The sequence below is a fragment of the Medicago sativa genome, chromosome 8 (genome assembly GCF_051527215.1).
Source record: "Medicago sativa cultivar Bolivia chromosome 8, Bolivia_mono, whole genome shotgun sequence".
Classification (NCBI taxonomy): Eukaryota; Viridiplantae; Streptophyta; class Magnoliopsida; order Fabales; family Fabaceae; genus Medicago; species Medicago sativa.
Window position 1 is genome coordinate 2,957,573 of NC_140756.1, and position 20,671 is coordinate 2,978,243.

At 39.5% G+C, this 20,671-nt stretch overlaps 3 protein-coding genes across 3 annotated transcripts; 1 reads left to right on the forward strand and 2 right to left on the reverse strand.

Moving 5' to 3' along the window:
* Nucleotides 1–3,292: 3,292 nt before the first annotated feature.
* On the reverse strand, nt 3,293–7,425 carry LOC146896218 (uncharacterized). The gene is made up of 3 exons (XM_085732902.1): nt 4,064–7,425; nt 3,360–3,780; nt 3,293–3,301 (listed from the first exon to the last, which is right to left on the reverse strand). Exons 1-3 carry the CDS (start codon nt 7,423–7,425, stop codon nt 3,293–3,295), a joined length of 3,792 nt encoding a protein of 1,263 aa, XP_085589028.1.
* A 385-nt stretch (nt 7,426–7,810) lies between these two features.
* On the reverse strand, nt 7,811–9,247 carry LOC146896219 (uncharacterized). The gene has a single exon (XM_085732905.1). It carries the CDS (start codon nt 9,245–9,247, stop codon nt 7,811–7,813), a length of 1,437 nt encoding a protein of 478 aa, XP_085589031.1.
* Nucleotides 9,248–14,554: 5,307 nt separating this feature from the next.
* LOC146896220 (uncharacterized) lies at nt 14,555–19,294 on the forward strand. Its single transcript, XM_085735014.1, has one exon. The coding sequence runs from the start codon at nt 14,937–14,939 to the stop codon at nt 18,912–18,914; it is 3,978 nt and encodes a 1,325-aa protein (XP_085591140.1). The 5' UTR covers nt 14,555–14,936; the 3' UTR covers nt 18,915–19,294.
* Nucleotides 19,295–20,671: the final 1,377 nt, after the last annotated feature.

Genomic DNA, 20,671 nt, shown 5'->3' on the forward strand with positions numbered 1-20,671 from the left:
AACATAATAACCGCTATGTTCCCTAAACAACTTTGAATTCCACTGCTTTGATGCTTCGATATCGGAGAACTTCTGACAGCTAAGGTGCCCCAAGTGAGCGATGCTTATTCTGATGCAGTTACTTGTCATAATCCCTTAACTTTTGCATAGATCGCCCTTTCGGGTTTTCGATCCATCAGGGTAAACGTTTTTTTTATGCCTCTAATTTTTGCATGGACCGCCCTTTCGGGTTTTCAATCCATCGAGACGCTCATTTTTGGTTTAGACCGCCCTTTCGGGTTTTCGACCTACCGAGCTGTTCTTTTATACATTTTTTAGACAAAGTATTTCTTGACTGCATCAGAATTCACAGGACGAGGTAACTCCTCTCCATCCATATTTGTAAGTATCAAAGCACCACCAGAGAAAGCTTTCTTAACAACATAGGGACCTTCATAATTAGGTGTCCATTTGCCCCTGGGGTCTGGTTGAAATGACTTGATACTTTTGACCACAAGGTCTCCTTCTTTAAGCTCACGGGGACGCACTCTCTTATCGAATGCTTGCTTCATTCTTGACTGATATAGTTGTCCGTGACACAAAGCTGTCATGCGTTTTTCTTCAATCAAGTTCAACTGATCATACCTATCCTGACACCATTCGGCTTCAGTCAACTCAGCTTCTTTTAAGATTCTTAACGACGGGATCTCAACCTCTACCGGGAGTACAGCCTCCATACCATACACCAAAGAGAAAGGGGTTGCCCCTGTTGAAGTACGTACTGAGGTACGATAGCCATGCAAAGCATAGGGTAACATTTCATGCCAGTCTTTATATGTGACCACCATCTTCTGCACAATTTTCTTGATATTCTTGTTTGCAGCTTCGACTGCACCATTCATCTGTGGTCTATAAGGAGAAGAGTTGTGATGTTCGATCTTGAAATCATCGCACAGTTCTTTCATCATCTTGTTATTCAAATTGGTACCATTATCCGTGATGATTTTGTTAGGAACACCATAGCGGCAGATGATATTGTTCTTGATAAACCGGACCACCACTTGCTTGGTCACATTAGCATAAGATGCCGCCTCGACCCATTTTGTGAAATAATCAATGGCCACTAGTATGAAACGATGTCCATTGGAAGCTTTCGGTTCAATCCGACCAATCATATCGATGCCCCACATAGAGAAAGGCCACGGGGAAGAAATAACATTGAGCATGGACGGCGGTATATGGATCTTATCCGCATAAATCTGACATTTGTGGCACTTCTTGGCATGATGGTAACAGTCAGCATGCATCGTTATCCAATAATAACCTGCTCTCAACGCCTTCTTAGCCATTGCATAACCACTAGAATGAGTCCCGAACGAGCCTTCATGTATTTCTTGCATTAACAAATCTGCTTCACGCCGATCTATACATCTGAGCAAAACGGCGTCGAAGTTCCTTTTGTACAAAATGTCGCCATTCAAGAAGAAACTACTAGACAATCTTCTTAGAGTCCTCTTATCTTTGCGAGATGCCCCGGTCGGATACTCTTGTGTTTGAAGGAAAACTTTAATATCATGGAACCACGGCTTGTCGTCAAAGACTGCTTCAGCAGCAAACACATAAGCAGGTCGGTCAAGGAACTTGACGCTGATTAAAGGTACAATTTTGGGGCAATTCACTTGGATCATCGAAGACAAAGTAGCTAGAGCATCTGCCATTTGATTCTCCTCACGAGGAATATGATTCAATTCTACTTTGTTGAAGAAAGTTAACAGACGTCTGGCATAATCTCTGTACGGTATCAACCCAGCATGATGAGTTTCCCACTTTCCTTTAATCTGGTTGACCACAAGGGCTGAATCACCATGTATCTTGATTCTTTTAATCCTCAAATCAATAGCTTCCTCAATACCCATGATGCAAGCTTCATATTCTGCAATGTTATTTGTGCAATCAAAACGTAGCCTTGCAGTAAAAGGGATATGGTTGCCCTTAGGAGTAACGAGGACTGCCCCAATTCCGCTACCATAGACATTAACAGCTCCATCAAATATCAAACCCCATTCTGATTCAGGATCAGGGCCTTCATCAATCAATGGTTCCTCACAATCTTTCATCTTTAAATACATGATCTCTTCATCCGGAAAGTCAAATTTGATAGGCTGATAATCTTCGATTGGTTGATGAGCCAAATGATCTGCCAGGATACTGCCTTTGATAGCTTTCTGAGTGCGGTACACGATATCGTACTCGGACAACAACATCTGCCAACGAGAAATTCTTCCTGTTAAAACAGGTTTCTCAAATAGATACTTGATTGGATCCATTCTAGATATCAACCAAGTAGTGTGATTAATCATATAGTGGCGGAGACGCTTGGCAGCCCAGACTAAAGCACAACAAGTTTTCTCGAGTGCGGAGTATCGAGATTCGCAATCAGTAAACTTCTTGCTTAGGTAGTAAATGGCGTGTTCTTTCTTTCCAGTCTCATCTTGTTGACCAAGTACACAACCCATAGAGTCTTCTAACACCGTCAAATACATGATCAAGGGTCTTCCTTCAACTGGAGGGATGAGAATTGGAGGTTCTAACAAATACTCCTTGATACTATCGAAGGCTTTTTGACAATCTTCAGTCCACTCGATTCCTTGATCTTTGCGAAGCAATTTGAATATTGGCCCACATGTAGCAGTCATGTGAGAGATGAATCTGGATATGTAGTTCAGTCGACTAAGGAATCCTCTGACTTGTTTCTCAGTCTTTGGAGCAGGCATTTCTCTGATGGCTTTGACTTTGTCGGGATCTACTTCGATACCTTTCTGACTGACAATAAAACCCAGAAGCTTCCCGGATCTGACACCGAACGTACATTTATTAGGATTCAGTCGGAGTTTGTACTTTCTCAAACGCTGAAACATCTTCAACAAATACTCAACATGCTCTTCTTCAGTCCCCGACTTGACAATCATATCATCTACATAGACTTCAATCTCTTTGTGTATCATATCGTGGAAGATCTTGGTCATACCTCTCTGGTAGGTGGCACCAGCATTGATCAAACCAAACGGCATCACTATGTAGCAGAAGGCGCCCCAAGGCGTGATGAAAGACGTCTTTTCTCTATCCTCGGGAGCCATCTTGATCTGGTTATATCCGGAGAAACCATCCATGAAGGAGAACACTTTGCACTTAGCGGTATTATCAACCAATACATCAATGTGAGGTAAAGGGAAATTATCCTTCGGGCTTGCTTTGTTCAAATCTCGGTAGTCGACACACATTCTGACCTTGCCATCTTTCTTCGGAACAGGTACTATGTTGGCTATCCATTGAGGATATTCAGAGGTGATTAGAAAACCAGCGTCAATCTGCTTTCGTACTTCTTCTTTGATCTTGAGGGCCATATCAGGATGAGATCTTCTCAATTTCTGTTTAACCGGAGGGCATTCGGGCTTCAGAGGCAGTCGATGTTCTACTACTTCAGTATCTAACCCTGGCATATCCTTGTATGACCATGCAAATATGTCGGCATACTCCCTGAGAAGCTCAATTACTCTTTCTTTAACTGTCGCATCCAACAATGCCCCGATCTTGATCTCTTTCATGTCTTCCTCAGTACCCAGGTTGACAATCTCGATTTCTTCCTGATGAGGCTGAATAGCCTTTCTTTCTTGTTCTAACATCCATTTGATCTCATCAGGAATCTCTTCATCCTCTTCTACCATAGCCTCGTAAACAGGGACTTCAAAGTTGGGAGGGAGCATAGGGTTGCCATGTTCAACGGGCTCATTTATGTTTAGTCTGCACATGATTTATGATTGATTTTAATGAGTAAATGCAGACTTTTGAATTTGATTTTTTAAAAGGAAGAAAACAAAATAATAAAAAACAAGATTTTTTTTTGGTTTTATGTGTTACCATATTTCCAGAAAATGCAAAATAAAATAAAGTAACGGTCGTGATAGAAACGAAGGTTTTTATTTATAACAAAAGTATTTGAAGCAAAGCCCTACATGATTTCACTTTCGTCTGAGGCAGGACGAAAGGAATTTTAAGAAAAACAAAAACAAGACAAACACATTACTTAGAATAAGGCATCACAGAAGGGACGTCCACTGTGATCCAGTTGCAACAAGTTCCTACGGGCGTCACAAAGACAGGTGTTGCTTCTTCGGACTGATCCTCGAGCAGTGCATTAATCTCTGATGGAGCATGAATGAATCCTGCACTATGAAAAGTACTTCCAGTAGGGTTGAATACCCCAGGCTTACTGTTGGGAAAACCTATTCCTTCTTTGCGTTTGTTCTCAGTCAGCTCCACTAACTGACCCCAACCTTCAGTCTTACCTTCTTGTATTACTCTCTTGGCATCCTTCAGAGAAGCCATACAAGTCTCCACGTTCTCCACATTCTCTTCGGAAGAGAGTCCTTGAAATGATGATCCATCTGTACTGTTACCACCAATAAAGGAGAAAGATGACAAATGGCTAACCAACAATGCTACCTCACCGTTCACGGTTATGAGTTTCCCTTGACTGACAAACTTCAGCTTCTGATGAAGTGTGGACGTTACTGCCCCAGCGTTATGGATCCAAGGCCTGCCGAGTAGGCAACTGAAAGAGGCCTGTATTTCCATAATTTGGAAATTAATCTTGAATTCATGTGGGCCCACCGAGATAGGCAATTCTATTTCCCCATATACTGACCTTCTAGTCCCATCAAATGCCCTCACCGTCACTGTGCTGGGTTTCAAGAGAGCCTTCGAACATGACAGCTGATCCAGGGTAGATTTTGGCATTACATTAAGAGCAGACCCAGTGTCTATTAGAACATTTGATAGAGAGTCCGATTTGCAAAGGACAGAGATAAGTAACGCCAAGTTGTGGTTTCTTCCCTCCGGTGGGAGGTCTTCATCGCTGAAACTTAAGTTGTTGCAGGCAGTCACATTTCCTACAATACTTCCAAACTGACTTAACGTTACGTCATCATCCACATAAGCCTGGTCCAAGACTTTCATTAGAGTCTCTCTGTGGGCGTCAGAGCTTGATAACAGAGACATGATGGAGATTTTTGCCGGAGTTTGCAACAGTTGATCCACAATCTTGTACTCGCTTCTCTTGATCATTTTCAAGATTTCATCATTATCCTCATAGGTGGTTCCACTAGACTGTCCCATGGTTTTGCCTTTACCCACATTCTGCTCCTTCATTGGTTCTTCTACCGGAGCACCAGCTTCCTTCTGAAACACAGAAGGGATAATACGTCCACTTCTAAGAATTTGACTACTTTCGGCGATATTATCCACAGGGATTGGCAGATCCAGTGGTATCTTCTTTCCATCTTCAATGATTGCATACTCATAGTTGTATGGGATGGTCCTTTGAGAAGTGTACGGTATTTGTTCTGGAGAGCAAATTACCAGAGGAGTGCTGGTTGGCTTTGCCTGGCTGAGCATTATCACTAGTGGTTCCCGGGTTCTGAATACGGGTGTGACGACACAAACATCTTTATCCTTGTTTTTCCTGGTGACAATTAGCTCTTTTCTGTCTAGCAAACCCTGCACGTCATTCTGGACTTGTATGCAGCCACGAGGATCTACAGAACATATGTCACATGCTTCATGATCATGGTTGAAAAGAATCATCTCACACATCTTTATGTGTATCGGGACCAATGGAGTCTTGATATCATGAGAATTGAGGACTGGGCTGTCTTTTTGATATATTTGGATCATGTTAATAGCAGGCCCATGCGGTGGTAAAGGGTTGTTTTGGGCAATAGGGTCAGGGTTCGTGAAAGATAAATCCTTGTTTTGGATCAGTTTCTGAACTGCATCCTTGAGAGCGTAACATTGCTCCACATCGTGGCCTTGTGCTCCTTGATGGAAATCACATGTGAGCTCAGGGCGGTACCAACGAGGTAAGGGATTTGGTACCTGGGGGCGAGGCTTAGTTTGTACAAGGTTTCTCGCAAGCAAAGAGGGCAGCAAGACTTTGTACAACATAGGTATGGGAGGAAAATTGTTTCTAGGAGGGCGAGGTTGTTGTGGAGCTTGGAAATGATGTTGTTGTTGAGGATTATGTGGTGGAGGGTAATATGGGTGTTGGTAGAGTGATTGAGGATTTTGTGGTTGATTATTTGGCTGGTATAGTGGTGGATAATATGGTCGAGGATTATGTGGTCTTTGTGGTTGATGATTTGGTTGTTGATTTGCATTGGTGGTGGGCGTGATGGCAGCAACATGTTGATATGCTGGATAGTGTTGCCGGGTTCTTTCATTGGTCATCATACCGACTTCTTGTTCATTCCTCCTTGGAAAATTGTTACCATATTTCTTCGTACCACTAGTAGACGCACCATCTTTCACTATTCGTCCTTCTCGGACACCTTCCTCTACACTTACACCTACGCCGACCATCTCTGCGAAGCTCCTGGATGCGTTCCCTACCATTTTTCCGTAGTAGAATGGACTGAGAGTTCTCAAAAACAACTTGGTCATCTCATTCTCTTCCACCCGTGGGCTAACCTGGGCGGCAAAATTCCTCCATCGATGAGCATACCCTTTAAAAGTTTCTCTATCCCCTTGAGTTAGAGCCTGAAGGTCACTTCGATCTGGAGCCAGATCTACATTGTAGTCATATTGTTGCACAAAGGCGTCACATAAATCCTGGAAACCTTGGATGCTTGTTTTGTCCAGGTCCCTGTACCATTTTGAAGCGGGGTTAGCCAGGCTTTCTTGAAAAAAGTAGATGAGGACCTTATCATCTTTATTATAAGCAGACATTTTCCTTACATACATCCTCAGGTGGTCCTTAGGGCAGGAGTCTCCCTTATACTTTTCAAAGTCAGGTACCTTGAATTTATGGGGTATCTGGACATCCGGTACCAAACAGAGGTCGTAAGCAGATTTCCCGTAAGCTTCTTTTCCTTTTAGAGCTCTCATTTCCCGATGCATTTCTTCATATTTTTCTTGTAGATCGTCGACTCTGTCAGGCGCCCCCACACTCCCAGAATGGAAGATGGGCTCTTCTTCTTGTGGTGTAGCATGAACAGCAGGTGCTGCGTAGGTCGCAACAGCTGGAGGAAACATCGGGACTTGCTGAGGAACATGAATTGTATGTTGCAAAGGAGGCATTTGTGTTTCACAGGCAATGGGGCGGAGTATCTCGCCCGCAGTCATGGGCTGAAACCATGGTGTGGAATGTTGTGGAGCAGAATATGTTGGAGTGTTAGCACAGAAAGTCCATTCAGGAGTAGCAGATGTAGTAGCTTCGGTTCGAACTCTGATAGGAGGAGGAGGTGGCGGAGTATGCGCAATTGCCAACACCTTTACTAGAACGGTTAATTCTTCCATCTTTGTTTTCATGTCTGCCAACTCATCCATTTTGGCGTTTAGGGCAATTACCTCTTCACGGAGTGTTAGATTCTCTTGCTCGAGAAGATCCATCTTTCTCTTCACGGTTGCTCGAGTGTAATGAGTACGGGTAGACTGGTGGAGAATACGTCGGGCCACTTTTGCAACTAGCTTACCCTTTTTATGGAAAAGAGAAAATTGTGTGAGACTTTGAACTTTGAGACTATGAGATGCAAAATGATGCATGATACTTATGCAAAAATAGACACTTTTTTATTTTTATTTTTATCGAAGGACCTATAAAAGCAAATTTGTAAACATCATAATTGAAAATTCCACTGAATATTTAAAGTACTACAAGATAATTCCCTTTTAACAAAACTGAGCCAAGGGATAGACTCCAAAGTACATCACAAAAAGCTAGAAAATAACATAAAGTGGTGAAACAACTGGGAATCTCTTGAGCTCTTGTAGTGGACTACTCCTCAAAATCTGGGTGTGGACCGTCAAACAAATCCATGGAATCCATGCGCTGCTTCTTAGTGATATGCTTTTTAAGCAGCCTGTCCTTCTTCTGGAGTAGATCATTTCTCTCGATCATCTGTTGCCCTAATTTGAGAATCGCACTTTCCTGCTTCTTTATTTCTTCATTTTTATCTTCCAACATGAGCATAGCCTCGTCATATTTCCTTTTCCAAGTGGCAATTTCTCGGTCTTTATCAGCCAATCTTTCTTGGTGCTCTCCCAGAGTCTTAGAGGGTAAAGGTAATGATGAAGATGGAATTGTTGCGGATACGAGCCTCGAAACCGTGTAAGGCATCTGATTCTGGATAGCTTTACTGATGACCCACTGAATGTAAGATCCATGCAGAAAATTGTCCCTTTTTCCCAGTTGGTTCCTGTTAAGTCTGTGAATACTCCGCCAAGCTTGCACAAATTCCTCCCTTTTACCTAGGTGATTACTGTCATTGCAGTAGAACTCATTGGTTAAAGCGAGGTTACTTGGTTGTGTCTTCATCGGGTATCCCAATTGATGTCGGGCAAGGACTGGGTTGTAGCTAATTCCTCCCTCCATACCAATGAGAGGTACATTGGGATAGTCACCACATCTGATAATGACTGTCCCATCATCCCAGGTTGGATGGTACCAAACTATATCAGCTGTTGTCAAAGCCATGATTTTTTTAGACCATGGGGTACCTTCAAGGTTGGCTATGAAAGAGCGGGGTTGAGGCAGATGAGAGACGAACCATTTGTAGAGTAAAGGTGCACAACAAAGGATAGCTCCACGAGTTGCAAGAGTTCGATCATGGATGGAATGGTAGGTGTTTGCTAGAAGAGTAGGGACGGGGTTTTTGGTAAGAAAAACTTGGATGGCACGGATGTCAACAAAATTAGGAATGTTCGGGAAAAGCACAAGACCATAGATAAGTAGGGCTAAGACAGAGTAAAAGGCATGGTTGGCGCCAGACTTCTCAAAAATGGAGGCCTGATCGTAAAGGAAATCGGTGGAGAAACCTGAGGGACCCCCTTTGGTTTGGACAATAAGATTATCTCTTACAATGGAGGCTTCAAGATGGAGGGCTTTAGCAATGGTTGAGGCTTTAGGATTAGGTTCAAGGCCGCTGAAAGGTACTTTGTTAAGCACGGTTATACCGATCAAATGAGAGTACTCTTCTAGTGTAGGGACAAGCTGATAGTCTGGGAAAGTAAAACAGTGACAATGACGGTCATAAAATTGAACCAAAGTCTCCAAGACGCCTTTTGTAACATCTACCTTGAGGATATCCAGCAGTTTCCCATAAAGTTCGCGAAATTCATCTCGACTAGCTACCTTCCTTCCTAGCTCCCTCAGTTTAGCCACATCTGGCTTCTGGAAAGTATACTTCCTAGTGTTTCTTGTAGGAATTTCCATCTATGATGTTTACAAAAAAAAAATTCATATAAGTCCTTCGATATTTTGATGATGAAAAAGAAAGTTTTATGAATGAATGCATGCATGCATGAATATGCTACAACAAACGGTGAAAACACAGTGAGGTTAGGCCCATAATGATGGAGTCAAGGGTAAGAACGCCATTGGTAAGGACTACGGTTTTCAATTGTATCTGTATCACGGGTTCTACCAAGTTCCCAGAGTTATCAACCACTTCCGAACACTATCAGGTTACGGAAATACTTCCGTTCCAATAATGTTCGTAAGAAAGTCTCGTCTGAGTGTGGTATCGCGTGTCAACTAAACCAAGATTACTCATGATTAGCCACCGCACCACGTCCTAAAAGGCCAGGAGGGGTTAAAGGTAACTAAAGGTCCTCAACTTTCGACAGTCACTTGAAAATAACATGCCAAACACGAATACTCATGCCAACATAGTATACTTCCAAGATCCCTCAGTTGAGTGGGGTTATCACATGTGTCACAAACCAAAATTCACTCTTGGCAAGGCACTATGATTATACCACCGTCCTATCTTAAATTTCTCTCAAGTCCGGGTGTAGGACTTATCTCACCTCTTACGTTAGAAGAAAGAAGGAAGAAGAAGGGAGAACATACATACAGATATTTCCATCTTTTATTTTTTTGTTTTTTTTTTAAGCAAGTTTAAAGCACAAAATTTTAAACAAAGCCAAGTTAGGCTTAACCCACTTAAGACAAAGTCCCCAGTGAAGTCGCCATTTCTGTCGCGTCATTTTTCGGACGGTCGAATGCCATTAGATTCGGCGTTCGACCCACTTTTGATTTCACGACTGAACATTTAATTCTTTTCAAAAAGAAAGTGGAAAAAGGTTCAAATACCACATTTTTAGGGATTAAGGGTTCGGGGGTTGGTTATATTTAGGGAAGGTGTTAAGCACCCTAAATATTCGTAGTACTCTACGAGAACCTCTTAATTTTATTTAAATTTTCGTGCTATAAACTTGCTTGCTTAAAAAAATGGAATTTGCAATGATGGAAGAAAAGAGAGACCTAATTTATCTACATTTTTATTGATTTGGAAGGACGCGTGTCCTTTGCCTACGTACCTGTGAGGGATCAAAACCTCGTAGTTCGGGGTAGAAATTGACGTTTGATTGGTTTTGTATTTTTTATTAGTTTTGAAAAGGTTTTAAAATAAAAGCCAAGTGGCAAATAAGAATTGATTTGTATTTTTTATGTTGAAAGAAAAATGACTCAAAGTATAATTAAAATTGATTTGAAATTTGATTAAGAAAGAAAATAAAAATGAACGATCACTTGATTGAAAAATCAAGGTTTGCTATGAAAATATTTTTTTGTGGTTTTTGTATGTTTGCATGTTTTTGTTATTTTGAATAACGATATGAAAATTATATAAGCAGAATGAGAAAAATAATGTTAAGCTGAAATATAAGGTTATTTTAACACGGACCAGAATACTCTGGAGAATGATTATATAAGCCGAAATATAATATTAACAGTTTATTTAGGACCAGAGCACTCTGGATTAATTTAATTAACAAGGACCAGATTGTTCTGGAGAATAATATAATATGAACAAAAAATATAATATTAACAGTTAATTAGGACCAGAGCACTCTGGATTAATTTAATTAACAAGGACCAGATTGTTCTGGAGAATAATTAAATAAAATAAAAATATAATATTAACAGTTAATTAGGACCAGAGCACTCTGGATTGAGGTGTGTATTTTAGTGTAAAAAATAAATGAAAAGATATATATATATATATATATATATATATATATATATATATATAGAGAGAGAGAGAGAGAGAGAGAGAGAGAGAGAGAGAGAGTGAGAGAGAGAGAGAGAAGCACGAGAGGAAGAAGAGAAAAGGAAAAGAAGAAGGAGGATGATATACCTTTGTGGGGAGAGTAGAAGGAAGGAAAAAAGGAAAAAGAAAAAGGTTGTTTTATTTGATTTTTTTAGTTTGTTTTGGTAATGATGGTGTGTTGTGTTTTTTTTGTTTGATTTTTGTTTGTTTGTTGATGGTGATGAGAAATAAAAAAGCTTGTTGAGATTGTTGAAGAGCTTGACGAATATTTCTTTGAGTATTCACGTGAGAGAAAGAATAAAATTCTTGTGTGTAAACTCCTCCTTTTTTGCCTTGCTATGTGCTTGTATTTATAGAAGCTTATGTCTTGAAGCTTCACAGACAAAAACAGCTGTGTTATCCTTGCTAAAAACAGCCCATGTGCTTATGTCTTTGTTGCTTGATGCACAAGCGTTGCAAAAAAATATGTTATTCCAAGTGAAGAATGTTCTGAAGAACATTCTCTTCTTTCTAGCCATTTGAGACAGCCCACGTGAGGTTGTAGGACAGCTGTGTTTTCCTTTGCTAAAAAAAACAGCCCATGTGCTTATGTGTTTGTTACTTGGTGTGCAAGAATGAGAAAAAATGTGACCTTTGTTCATGCAGAACGTTCTCCAGAATGTTCTGGAACTTCCAATTTGCAAAAAGAAAAGGTTGACACGTGAATGCAAGCTGTAGAAGTTTGGAGGCCACTTGTTTACAGCTGTTTGGCACTTCTTTGGGAGCTAAAAGTGCTGTCTTTTGTTGCTTGGAGAGCAAGAATGTCCAAGTTGTAAAATTTTCACATGGAGAATGTTCTTAAGAATGTTCTTGTTGTTCCTTTCCTTTTTGATACAAACACACGTGATGGAAAAAAAAACAGCTGTGATCTTGTGGCAACATGAGGGGACATGATGATGTCATTCTTATCCCTTTGAAGTTCCACCAGAATGTTCTCAAGAACATTCTTTTAGTTCCATGTACTTTTGAAGCAAAACGTGTGGTGTTGTGCAGCTGTAATCTAGTGGCATACTTGATGGGACATAATGAGGTCACTTTGTTTCACTTGTAGTATGACCAGAACGTTCTAGAGAATGTTCTAGTAGACCATTCTTGACTTCATCTTATGCCTCTTTGCCGATTTTTTTTATTAAAAAGGCTGGGACCGGTCGGGGTTAAAGGACACGTGTTTGTGCTATCTTAGGTCAAAAATTGGGGTATGACAATGGCCTTCCTAGTAAAAAAGGGTCGAAAACGAGTAATGTCCCAAATTAACGAGGAGATTTTCTTAACCTCCATTTTGGCTGAATTTTTAGAGAATGCAAAAATATCCCATGGAAGTCGTAGTTATGTTGTTTACCTATCCAACAAATTGTCCCATGCTAAGATTCAATACAAACCGGCCACTTTATGGCGTTCCTTATAAAAAAGGGTCGAAAACGAGTAGTGTCCTAAATTAACGAGGGGATTTTCTTAACCTCCATTTTGGCTAAATTTTTAGAGAATGCAAAAATATCCCATGGAAGTCGTAGTTATGTTGTTTACCTATCCAACGAATTGTCACATGCTAAGATTCAATACAAATCGGCCACTTTATGGCCTTCCTAGTAAAAATGGGTCGAAAACGAGCAATGTCCTAAATTAACGAGGAGATTTTCTTAACCTCCATTTTGGCCGAATTTTTAGAGAATGCAAAAATATCCCATGGAAGTCGTATTTATGTTGTTTACCTATCCAACGAATTGTCACACGCTAAGATTCTATGCAAATCGGCCACATTATGGCCTTCCTAGTAAAAAAAGGGTCGAAAACGAGTAATGTCCCAAATTAACGAGGAGATTTTCTTAACCTCCATTTTGGATGAATTTTTAAAAAATGCAAAAATATCCCATGGAAGTCGTAGTTATGTTGTTTACCTATCCAACGAATTGTCACATGCTAAGATTCAATACAAATTGGCCACTTTAAGGCATTCCTAGTAAAAATGGGTCGAAAACGAGTAATGTCCTAAATTAACGAGGAGATTTTCTTAACCTCCATTTTGGCTAAATTTTTGGAGAATGCAAAAATATCCCATGGAAGTCGTAGTTATGTTGTTTACCTATCCAACGAATTGTCACATGCTAAGATTCAATACAAATCGGCCACTTGATGGCCTTCCTACTAAAAATGGGTCGAAAACGAGCAATGTCCAAAATTAACGAGGAGATTTTCTTAAACTCCATTTTGGCCGTATTTTTAGAGAATGCAAAAATATCCCATGGAAGTCGTAGTTATGTTGTTTACCTATCCAACGAATTGTCACATGCTAAGATTCAATACAAATCGGCCACTTTAAGGCATTCCTAGTAAAAATGGGTCGAAAACGAGTAATGTCCTAAATTAACGAGGAGATTTTCATAACCTCCATTTTGGCCAAATTTTTAGAGAATGCAAAAATTTCCCATGGAAGTCGTAGTTAAGTTGTTTACCTATCCAACGAATTGTCACATGCTAAGGTTCAATACAAATCGGCCACTTTATGGCCTTCCTAGTAAAAATGGGTCGAAAACGAGCAATGTCCAAAATTAACGAGGAGATTTTCTTAAACTCCATTTTGGCCGTATTTTTAGAGAATGCAAAAATATCCCATGGAAGTTGTAGTTATGTTGTTTACCTATCCAACGAATTGTCACATGCTAAGATTCAATACAAATCGGCCACTTTAAGGCCTTCCTAGTAAAAATGGGTCGAAAAGGAGTAATGTCCTAAATTAACGAGGAGATTTTCTTAACCTCCATTTTGGCCAAATTTTTAGAGAATGCTAAAATTTCCCATGGAAGTCGTAGTTATGTTGTTTACCTATCCAACGAATTGTCACACGCTAAGATTCAACGCAAATCGGCCACATTATGGCCTTCCTAGTAAAAAAGGGTCGAAAACGAGTAATGTCCCAAATTAACAAGGAGATTTTCTTAATGTAACAGCCCGATTTTCGCTAGTTTTATTTTATTATTTATTTATGTGTGTTATATGTGCTCTTATGTGATTATTTGCCTCTGTGTGTATTTTTGGTTGGGAATCGTAGAATTCGGTGTTAGAAGGGTATTTTAGTCATTTTGGACTTAGGGGCATTTTGGTCATTTTGAGGGCAGTGGCAATTTTGTAATTTTGCAGAAAGTTATTTTTTTAGTGTTTAGTGGAAGTTATTATTTTACCAAGTTACTAGAGAGGGTGTAGTAGTTATTTTAATTACCGTTAAGTGACCGTTAGTGTTATATTTTACCGGTAAGTGAGTAGTAACATTTTTGAGGTTGAATTAGAAATGGGTTAGGCCCATTAAGGTTTGTGAGATAAGCCCATTAAGTGAGCCTTTATAAACTAATGTTAGTGAGAAGAGATAGGGTTACAACATTTTCATTTCATTTTTCATTTGAGAAAGAGATAGAGATAGAGACTAGAGGTGATGTAGGAGGGTTTCTTAGTAATTTTATAGTATTTTATTTTAACCAAATCTTAGTAGTTTTCTAGAACTTTCTATTATTATTTCGTTTTATTTTATTTCAGCCCACGGGTTTGTTATTTCTTTCACTATATAAGCAGAACTTATGTAGCCTAAGAGGTACACTTTTTGATTCAATAAAATTATTCGAGATTTTCTCTCAATTCTGGTGGATTCCGGAAACCCTTATTTTGATAGGTTTGTCGCTTGCAACCCTATTTTCACAAGTTTGTCGCTTGCAAACTTGTCCTTTTCTATCTAGGTTTAGCGCTTGCTAACCCTACGCTTCCGTACTGCGTCAGTTGGCATCAGAGCAGGTTTCTCCTGTTCTTTTTCTAACGTGATCAGCCATGGGAGATCAACCGGTGACGAGAGCAGAATTTGACGGTTTACATATGGCCGCCAAAGCTCTGTTAGATCAGATGGTGGCATTAACAGCTAAGATCGGCAACATCAACAACAACAACCGCAACAACCGCAACTACGACGACAAAAACAATCAGAACAGGAGATGTGGACCAATTAGGGTTCGTGGTAGAAACAATCAAATTATTGAGGATTCGAATTTTTCAATGGTGGAGAAAACTGATTTCGAAGAGATAATGTCGAATCACTGGAAGAAGCTGCAGATTTTACGAGAACAAGCCACTTCAGCTAAATCTATTGAAAAGGATCATAAAGCATTAAAGGCCAAAGTTGATGAAGATGAAGTCAAACCAGAAGGTGAAAATCTTCGGCAACAGGGAGGCCTTTCAGCAAACACACCACAAGCTGAAAAACACAAGGAAGTTCAAGGAATTTTTGAAGTTTCAAGTCAAACTCCCATTTGTGAATCGCAGATCGTAAATTCAACATCCATAACCACAAACCAGGAGAATCCCAAAGAACTAATTTCATCACTTTATCCTTTAAATTCACATCCTAAATCACATTCCTTCACGGATACATCTTCTTTTTTCTTTGATCCTTTCATGTCCGGTGATGACGAAACAAAGGAATCGCAAGGTGCAGACACCTTCGATGTAGATTCAATTTCAGAAATAAACATGGAAATAGAGAAACCCACGTTGTTGGACAGACAAATTCCAACTAAAGCATTCTCGTCATTCGTTCCGCAACACTTGGGTGAGGTAAAATTCCAATTCCTCTCACATAACACAATCGGTGGAACCGCGCAATCAGTGCTTTTAAACTTCGACAGTCTCCGATGTTATGATCCCGGCGGGTTTCTAGTTACGTTGAGCTCATGTTTTCAAAATCAGACCTCTCCCTCCAATCTACAATGCTTAAGTGAGGTAAAATTTAAACCATTCTCATCTAATCACCTGATTGCACTGCCACCGAAACCACCTGATAGAAGTGTTGCTGCTGCAAATTTGAAAGTCAATTTCAATTCCGCCGTGGACGCTGATTCGAATTTCGTTGTTCTGCTGAAGCTTGCATGCTCTGAGGTTCCCTCCGACACCACTTCCAACCATTATTCATGTCTCTTACAAGCACCACCACCAACTTCAGTTCAACCCTACGGTATGAAATGGAAACCTAGACTTTGTTTTAATCAATTAATAATCATAAAAAGAAATAAAGTGATGGGGGGTATTTGTTCAAGAAAGAGAAATCAACAAGTGATAGAAGATGATAGACAAAGAGGAGAACCAATTCCGGTTATTAGGGCTCGTAATAACAATCAGACTATTGATGGCGATGGATGTGGGAATCACCATGACTACTGCGTAAAGGCTGATATTCCATTGTTTTACGGAACGATGGATGTAGAAGAATTTTTGGATTGGGAGATTGATGTTGACAGATTTTTCGACGTCATGGACGTCCCGGAAAGCAAGCAGGTTAAGATGGTTGCGAACAGACTGAAAAGTACCGCATCTGTTTGGTGGGATAGACTCGTTGTTCAGAGACAGAGACAAAGAAAGAACCCTATTCGAACTTGGAGAAGGATGAAACAGTTGATGCATGAAAGATTTAACTGTCGCGGTAGATTGTCTCTCTCGCCGCTTGTTTCAATTGAAAAATTGGAGAGGAAGCAACGCTCGTCGCCACGGATGTATCAACCGCCGGTGAAGGGTGGATATACTGAAGAGGCGGATCAGTTCATTAATAAAGTGGATTTTCATTATTCAGCAGACTTGTTATCAATGGAGACAACACAAAATGAATCATATGCTCATCAAACCGAGAACGATGTAATTTGTTGCTCTTTGCAAAATAATGGGAAACATGTTGGTGCAGATTTGCATCATGAGGCAAATGACTGCGTTTTGGCTGAAGTGGGTGACAAAAGAGAGGAACAAGATCATTTCAAACGTACAGATCAAGAAAACTTGATACTTAATTATCGTTGCTTGGAATCAGTACCCTTGATGGAATCCTCCAATAAAGATCACACGATCACCATGTTACCAGAATGTGCAAGTGGGTTGATTAATGCTTCTGGTATACTTGAGAAGGTGGAAAACTTACATGATGGGGTTCTGATGAACACTGGACCAGTTATTGCTACTCCGAACAAAACTGTTAATGTATTCTCTGGAGGTGTTAGTATAAATGATATTATCGTGTCTCATAGTTGTTCTCATGTTACATCTGAACAAGAGGAGCTATCATATGAATTGTTATCTAACGTGGATGAAAAGGCCATTCAAGAAGCACCTCCAATTATTAAAGAGACTCCTGTTATAATTAAAGATACTGAACAGATTAACTCTTTAATGGCTGAAGTCAATAATTTGAAGAAACCACCAGACCGAAGCAGCGTTTTGGCTCGAATCAAACTGCAGAACTTGAGTACTTCTGTTGAGAAGAATGAGCTCCGACCCATGTCCAATCTGCCACATCGACCACCAGCAAAACCGCCGCATCACAGCCGTCGCATTGGACTCAAGGAATTGCATGTAGACGGGGTTCAGTTCAGATTTTGCCACAAATCTTATGCTGTAGAGGATAGAGACCAAAAGTTCATAACAAAAGCTGTTGAAGAAGCATATAAAGGTGTTGAATGTGGTGATGGACGCCCATTTGGTGCAATCACTGTCCTAAAAGATGAAGTAGTTATAAGCTGCCATAACATGGTTTTAAGAAACAAAGATCCCACTGCTCATGCTGAGATTACTGCTATAAGAGAGGCTTGTCAAAAGCTGGTTCAAATTTACCTTACCGACTGTGGAATCTATGCTTCTTGTGAACCTTGTCTAATGTGCTTTGGTGCCATTAATATTTCAAAACTTAAGAGATTGGTTTATGGAGCCAAAGCAGAAGTTGCAAGGGCAGTTGGATTTGATAGTTTGGGGATGAAAAAAATAGACGGCAATGCTGCTGAAATTGCAGAACAGGTATTTGAGAAGAAAAAGGGAAAATATTATTCAATTTGTAGGAAGATCTACTTTAGTATGATTTGTTATGCTCTTAGGAATTTCAATTCTTCAAGTTCTAGCACGCCAATTGAAGATTACTTTAATGAATTGTGGCTGAGGAACTTGACAAATCTTACTTCATATTCCATCCATATTTTTTGGAGAATTTGTTTCATAACTTCAGTTTGGGGCAATGGGCAATACATTCTTGGTTACATACTACAACATGAGTCAAACTCAGCAGTTTCATTGCAAAATTCCCTAGTGTTAATATATTTCAATTATGAATATTTGCACTGGTCTCTGACAGCATTCCACAAGCTGGTTAAAGGAGATACACTATATCAGAAGGCTATACTGCTTGCTTACTTGAAACTGCACTGTTTTAAGGTTATGCACTGTTTTAAGGCACTGCTAAACACATCGGACCAGTCTGCATGTTTTGAAGCTTATGCATGGTTCATTTATGCATTTACTTTTAAAATGATGTTAGTGGGTGTGCTACATAGAAAAATGATTGAATGGGGAAGTGTTCATGTTCTTAAGGTTCTATTCAAATGGAAGATTTTTCCTCCTGTTCTATTGTCAATTACTTATGGAGCGGCAAATTTTGGGGAAGAAGCTAACTTGGACAATGGAAAATGTATGGTGATTGGTGTCTATAACTCTCTTTTGTCGAAGTTATGCGCAGTACTACTTTATGCTACTTACCACTCTTTGATTGAGAGATATCCTTTAATCTTTCAACACCGAAGGTTGATAATTGTTTTGCATAGGAAGATGATCTACAAGGATAGTTTTTATGCTCCTAAAGTTTTAATCAAGAGGAAGGGTTGGTTTCCAAAAATGATGGATCTAGAAAGTATTCGGCATGCTACTACATTTTTTCAATGGGATCCAGGAGGATGGTGGTTTCTTTTTCATTGGAGGAGTCAACATGCATGGAAAGCTCTTTGTTAAAATGAGAACTCGGGTCGAGTTCTTTAGAGGTGGAGGAGACTGATGTAGGAGGGTTTCTTAGTAATTTTATAGTATTTTATTTTAACCAAATCTTAGTAGTTTTCTAGAACTTTCTATTATTATTTCGTTTTATTTTATTTCAGCCCACGGGTTTGTTATTTCTTTCACTATATAAGCAGAACTTATGTAGCCTAAGAGGTACACTTTTTGATTCAATAAAATTATTCGAGATTTTCTCTCAATTCTGGTGGATTCCGGAAACCCTTATTTTGATAGGTTTGTCGCTTGCAACCCTATTTTCACAAGTTTGTCGCTTGCAAACTTGTCCTTTTCTATCTAGGTTTAGCGCTTGCTAACCCTACGCTTCCGTACTGCGTCAAGAGGCAACAACAACAACAAGGGTTAGAAAGCAAAGAGGGATTCAACATCTAGGAGCTAAATTGAAGCTTGGGTTAGAGAATCTTGGTGCTAGAGGTAAGAGGGTTAGATTTCAACCATAATTCACATCTTTTTCTCTTTACCCATTTTTGTGAAATTGTTGAATTGAACCTAATTGCTTTCAAATTCGTGTTCATATTTTGATGCAATGTTTGAGTATGTAATTCGAATGTTAATTGAGTAGTTAGTGATGAAATTACATGCTTAAGTGGTGGTTATATGTATACTTTGCATTTTTGTCCAAAAATGGTGATATGAGATGTTGTTGTGATGAATTGTTGGTGAATTCATGATAAATGGCTATTGTGGTTGTTGATAGAGGTTTGTCATACCCCAAATTTTGACCAAAAATCCTGCATTCATACACCGACACGTGTCTTTTGAACCCGATCAGTCTTTGACTTTTCAGTGAAAAATTCGGCAGAGAGGTATTTTAAAATACCTCATATTTGGTTCCGAGTCGGGCCCTCTTCTCTCAATTTTTATTTATTATTACTTTTAGTTTTATTTATTATTATTATTACTATTATTATTATTATTATTATTATTATTATTATTATTATTATTCTCATTTATTATTATTATTATTATTATTATTATTATTATTATTTATTTATTTATTTTAAGTCCAAAAATATCCAACACAGGCTGTCGCAGGCCTGTCAAGCATTTCCCTTTCATTCCTCTCCAAGCCAAAACAGCCTGTCGTGTTCCTCTCCAAGCAACAGAATATTGCTCATAACTCAGCTCTATAAATATAACACCTGCAGACAGCAAAAGGAGAACACAGAAGAAATTTCCAACACAGGAATTTTCGAGCCAAAACAACACTAACAGCCAAATTTCGATCCACACAAAAAAATACACACAACAATTTCAAATACTGCAAATCACAATCCAATCCAAACACATTGAACACGTACAGCAACAAGTACACCACACAGTTACATAAAACTCATTACACAAATAACCCACACATCAAAACAGAATCAAATCACACCCATACACCAAATCGGCACCAACAACATCACAAACCCATTCAAACCCGTAGCCATTCAAACGCAAACAAGCCTTAAATCAGTCACAAACAAAAGCCTTGTCATCCAAACCGTATCAATTCAAACACAAAAAGGTAGTCCATTTTAAAACTTTAGATCTAGGGTCTATTGTTTATATTCTGAAAATTTTGAGTTTAAAAACAAGTGTAGGAAGAAGAGGAGAGGAGAAAGCCGAAAAAAAAACAAAAAAATTAAGTTTTAGGGTTCCGGCGTGGTGGCGCCGCCGCACCGGCCGGCCAGCCACCACCGGAACCACTCACC

Bases quoted from the DNA above. Each gene is read 5' to 3' on its own strand.
- LOC146896218 (XM_085732902.1), bottom strand. From the start codon at position 7,425: ATGGATCTTCTCGAGCAAGAGAATCTAACACTCCGTGAAGAGGTAATT. The intron at 3,781-4,063 runs GTAATGTGTTTG...AATCATGTGCAG, and splicing joins TCTGTGATGCCTTATTCTAA to ACTAAACATAAATGAGCCCG.
- LOC146896219 (XM_085732905.1), bottom strand. From the start codon at position 9,247: ATGGAAATTCCTACAAGAAACACTAGGAAGTATACTTTCCAGAAGCCA.
- LOC146896220 (XM_085735014.1), top strand. From the start codon at position 14,937: ATGGGAGATCAACCGGTGACGAGAGCAGAATTTGACGGTTTACATATG.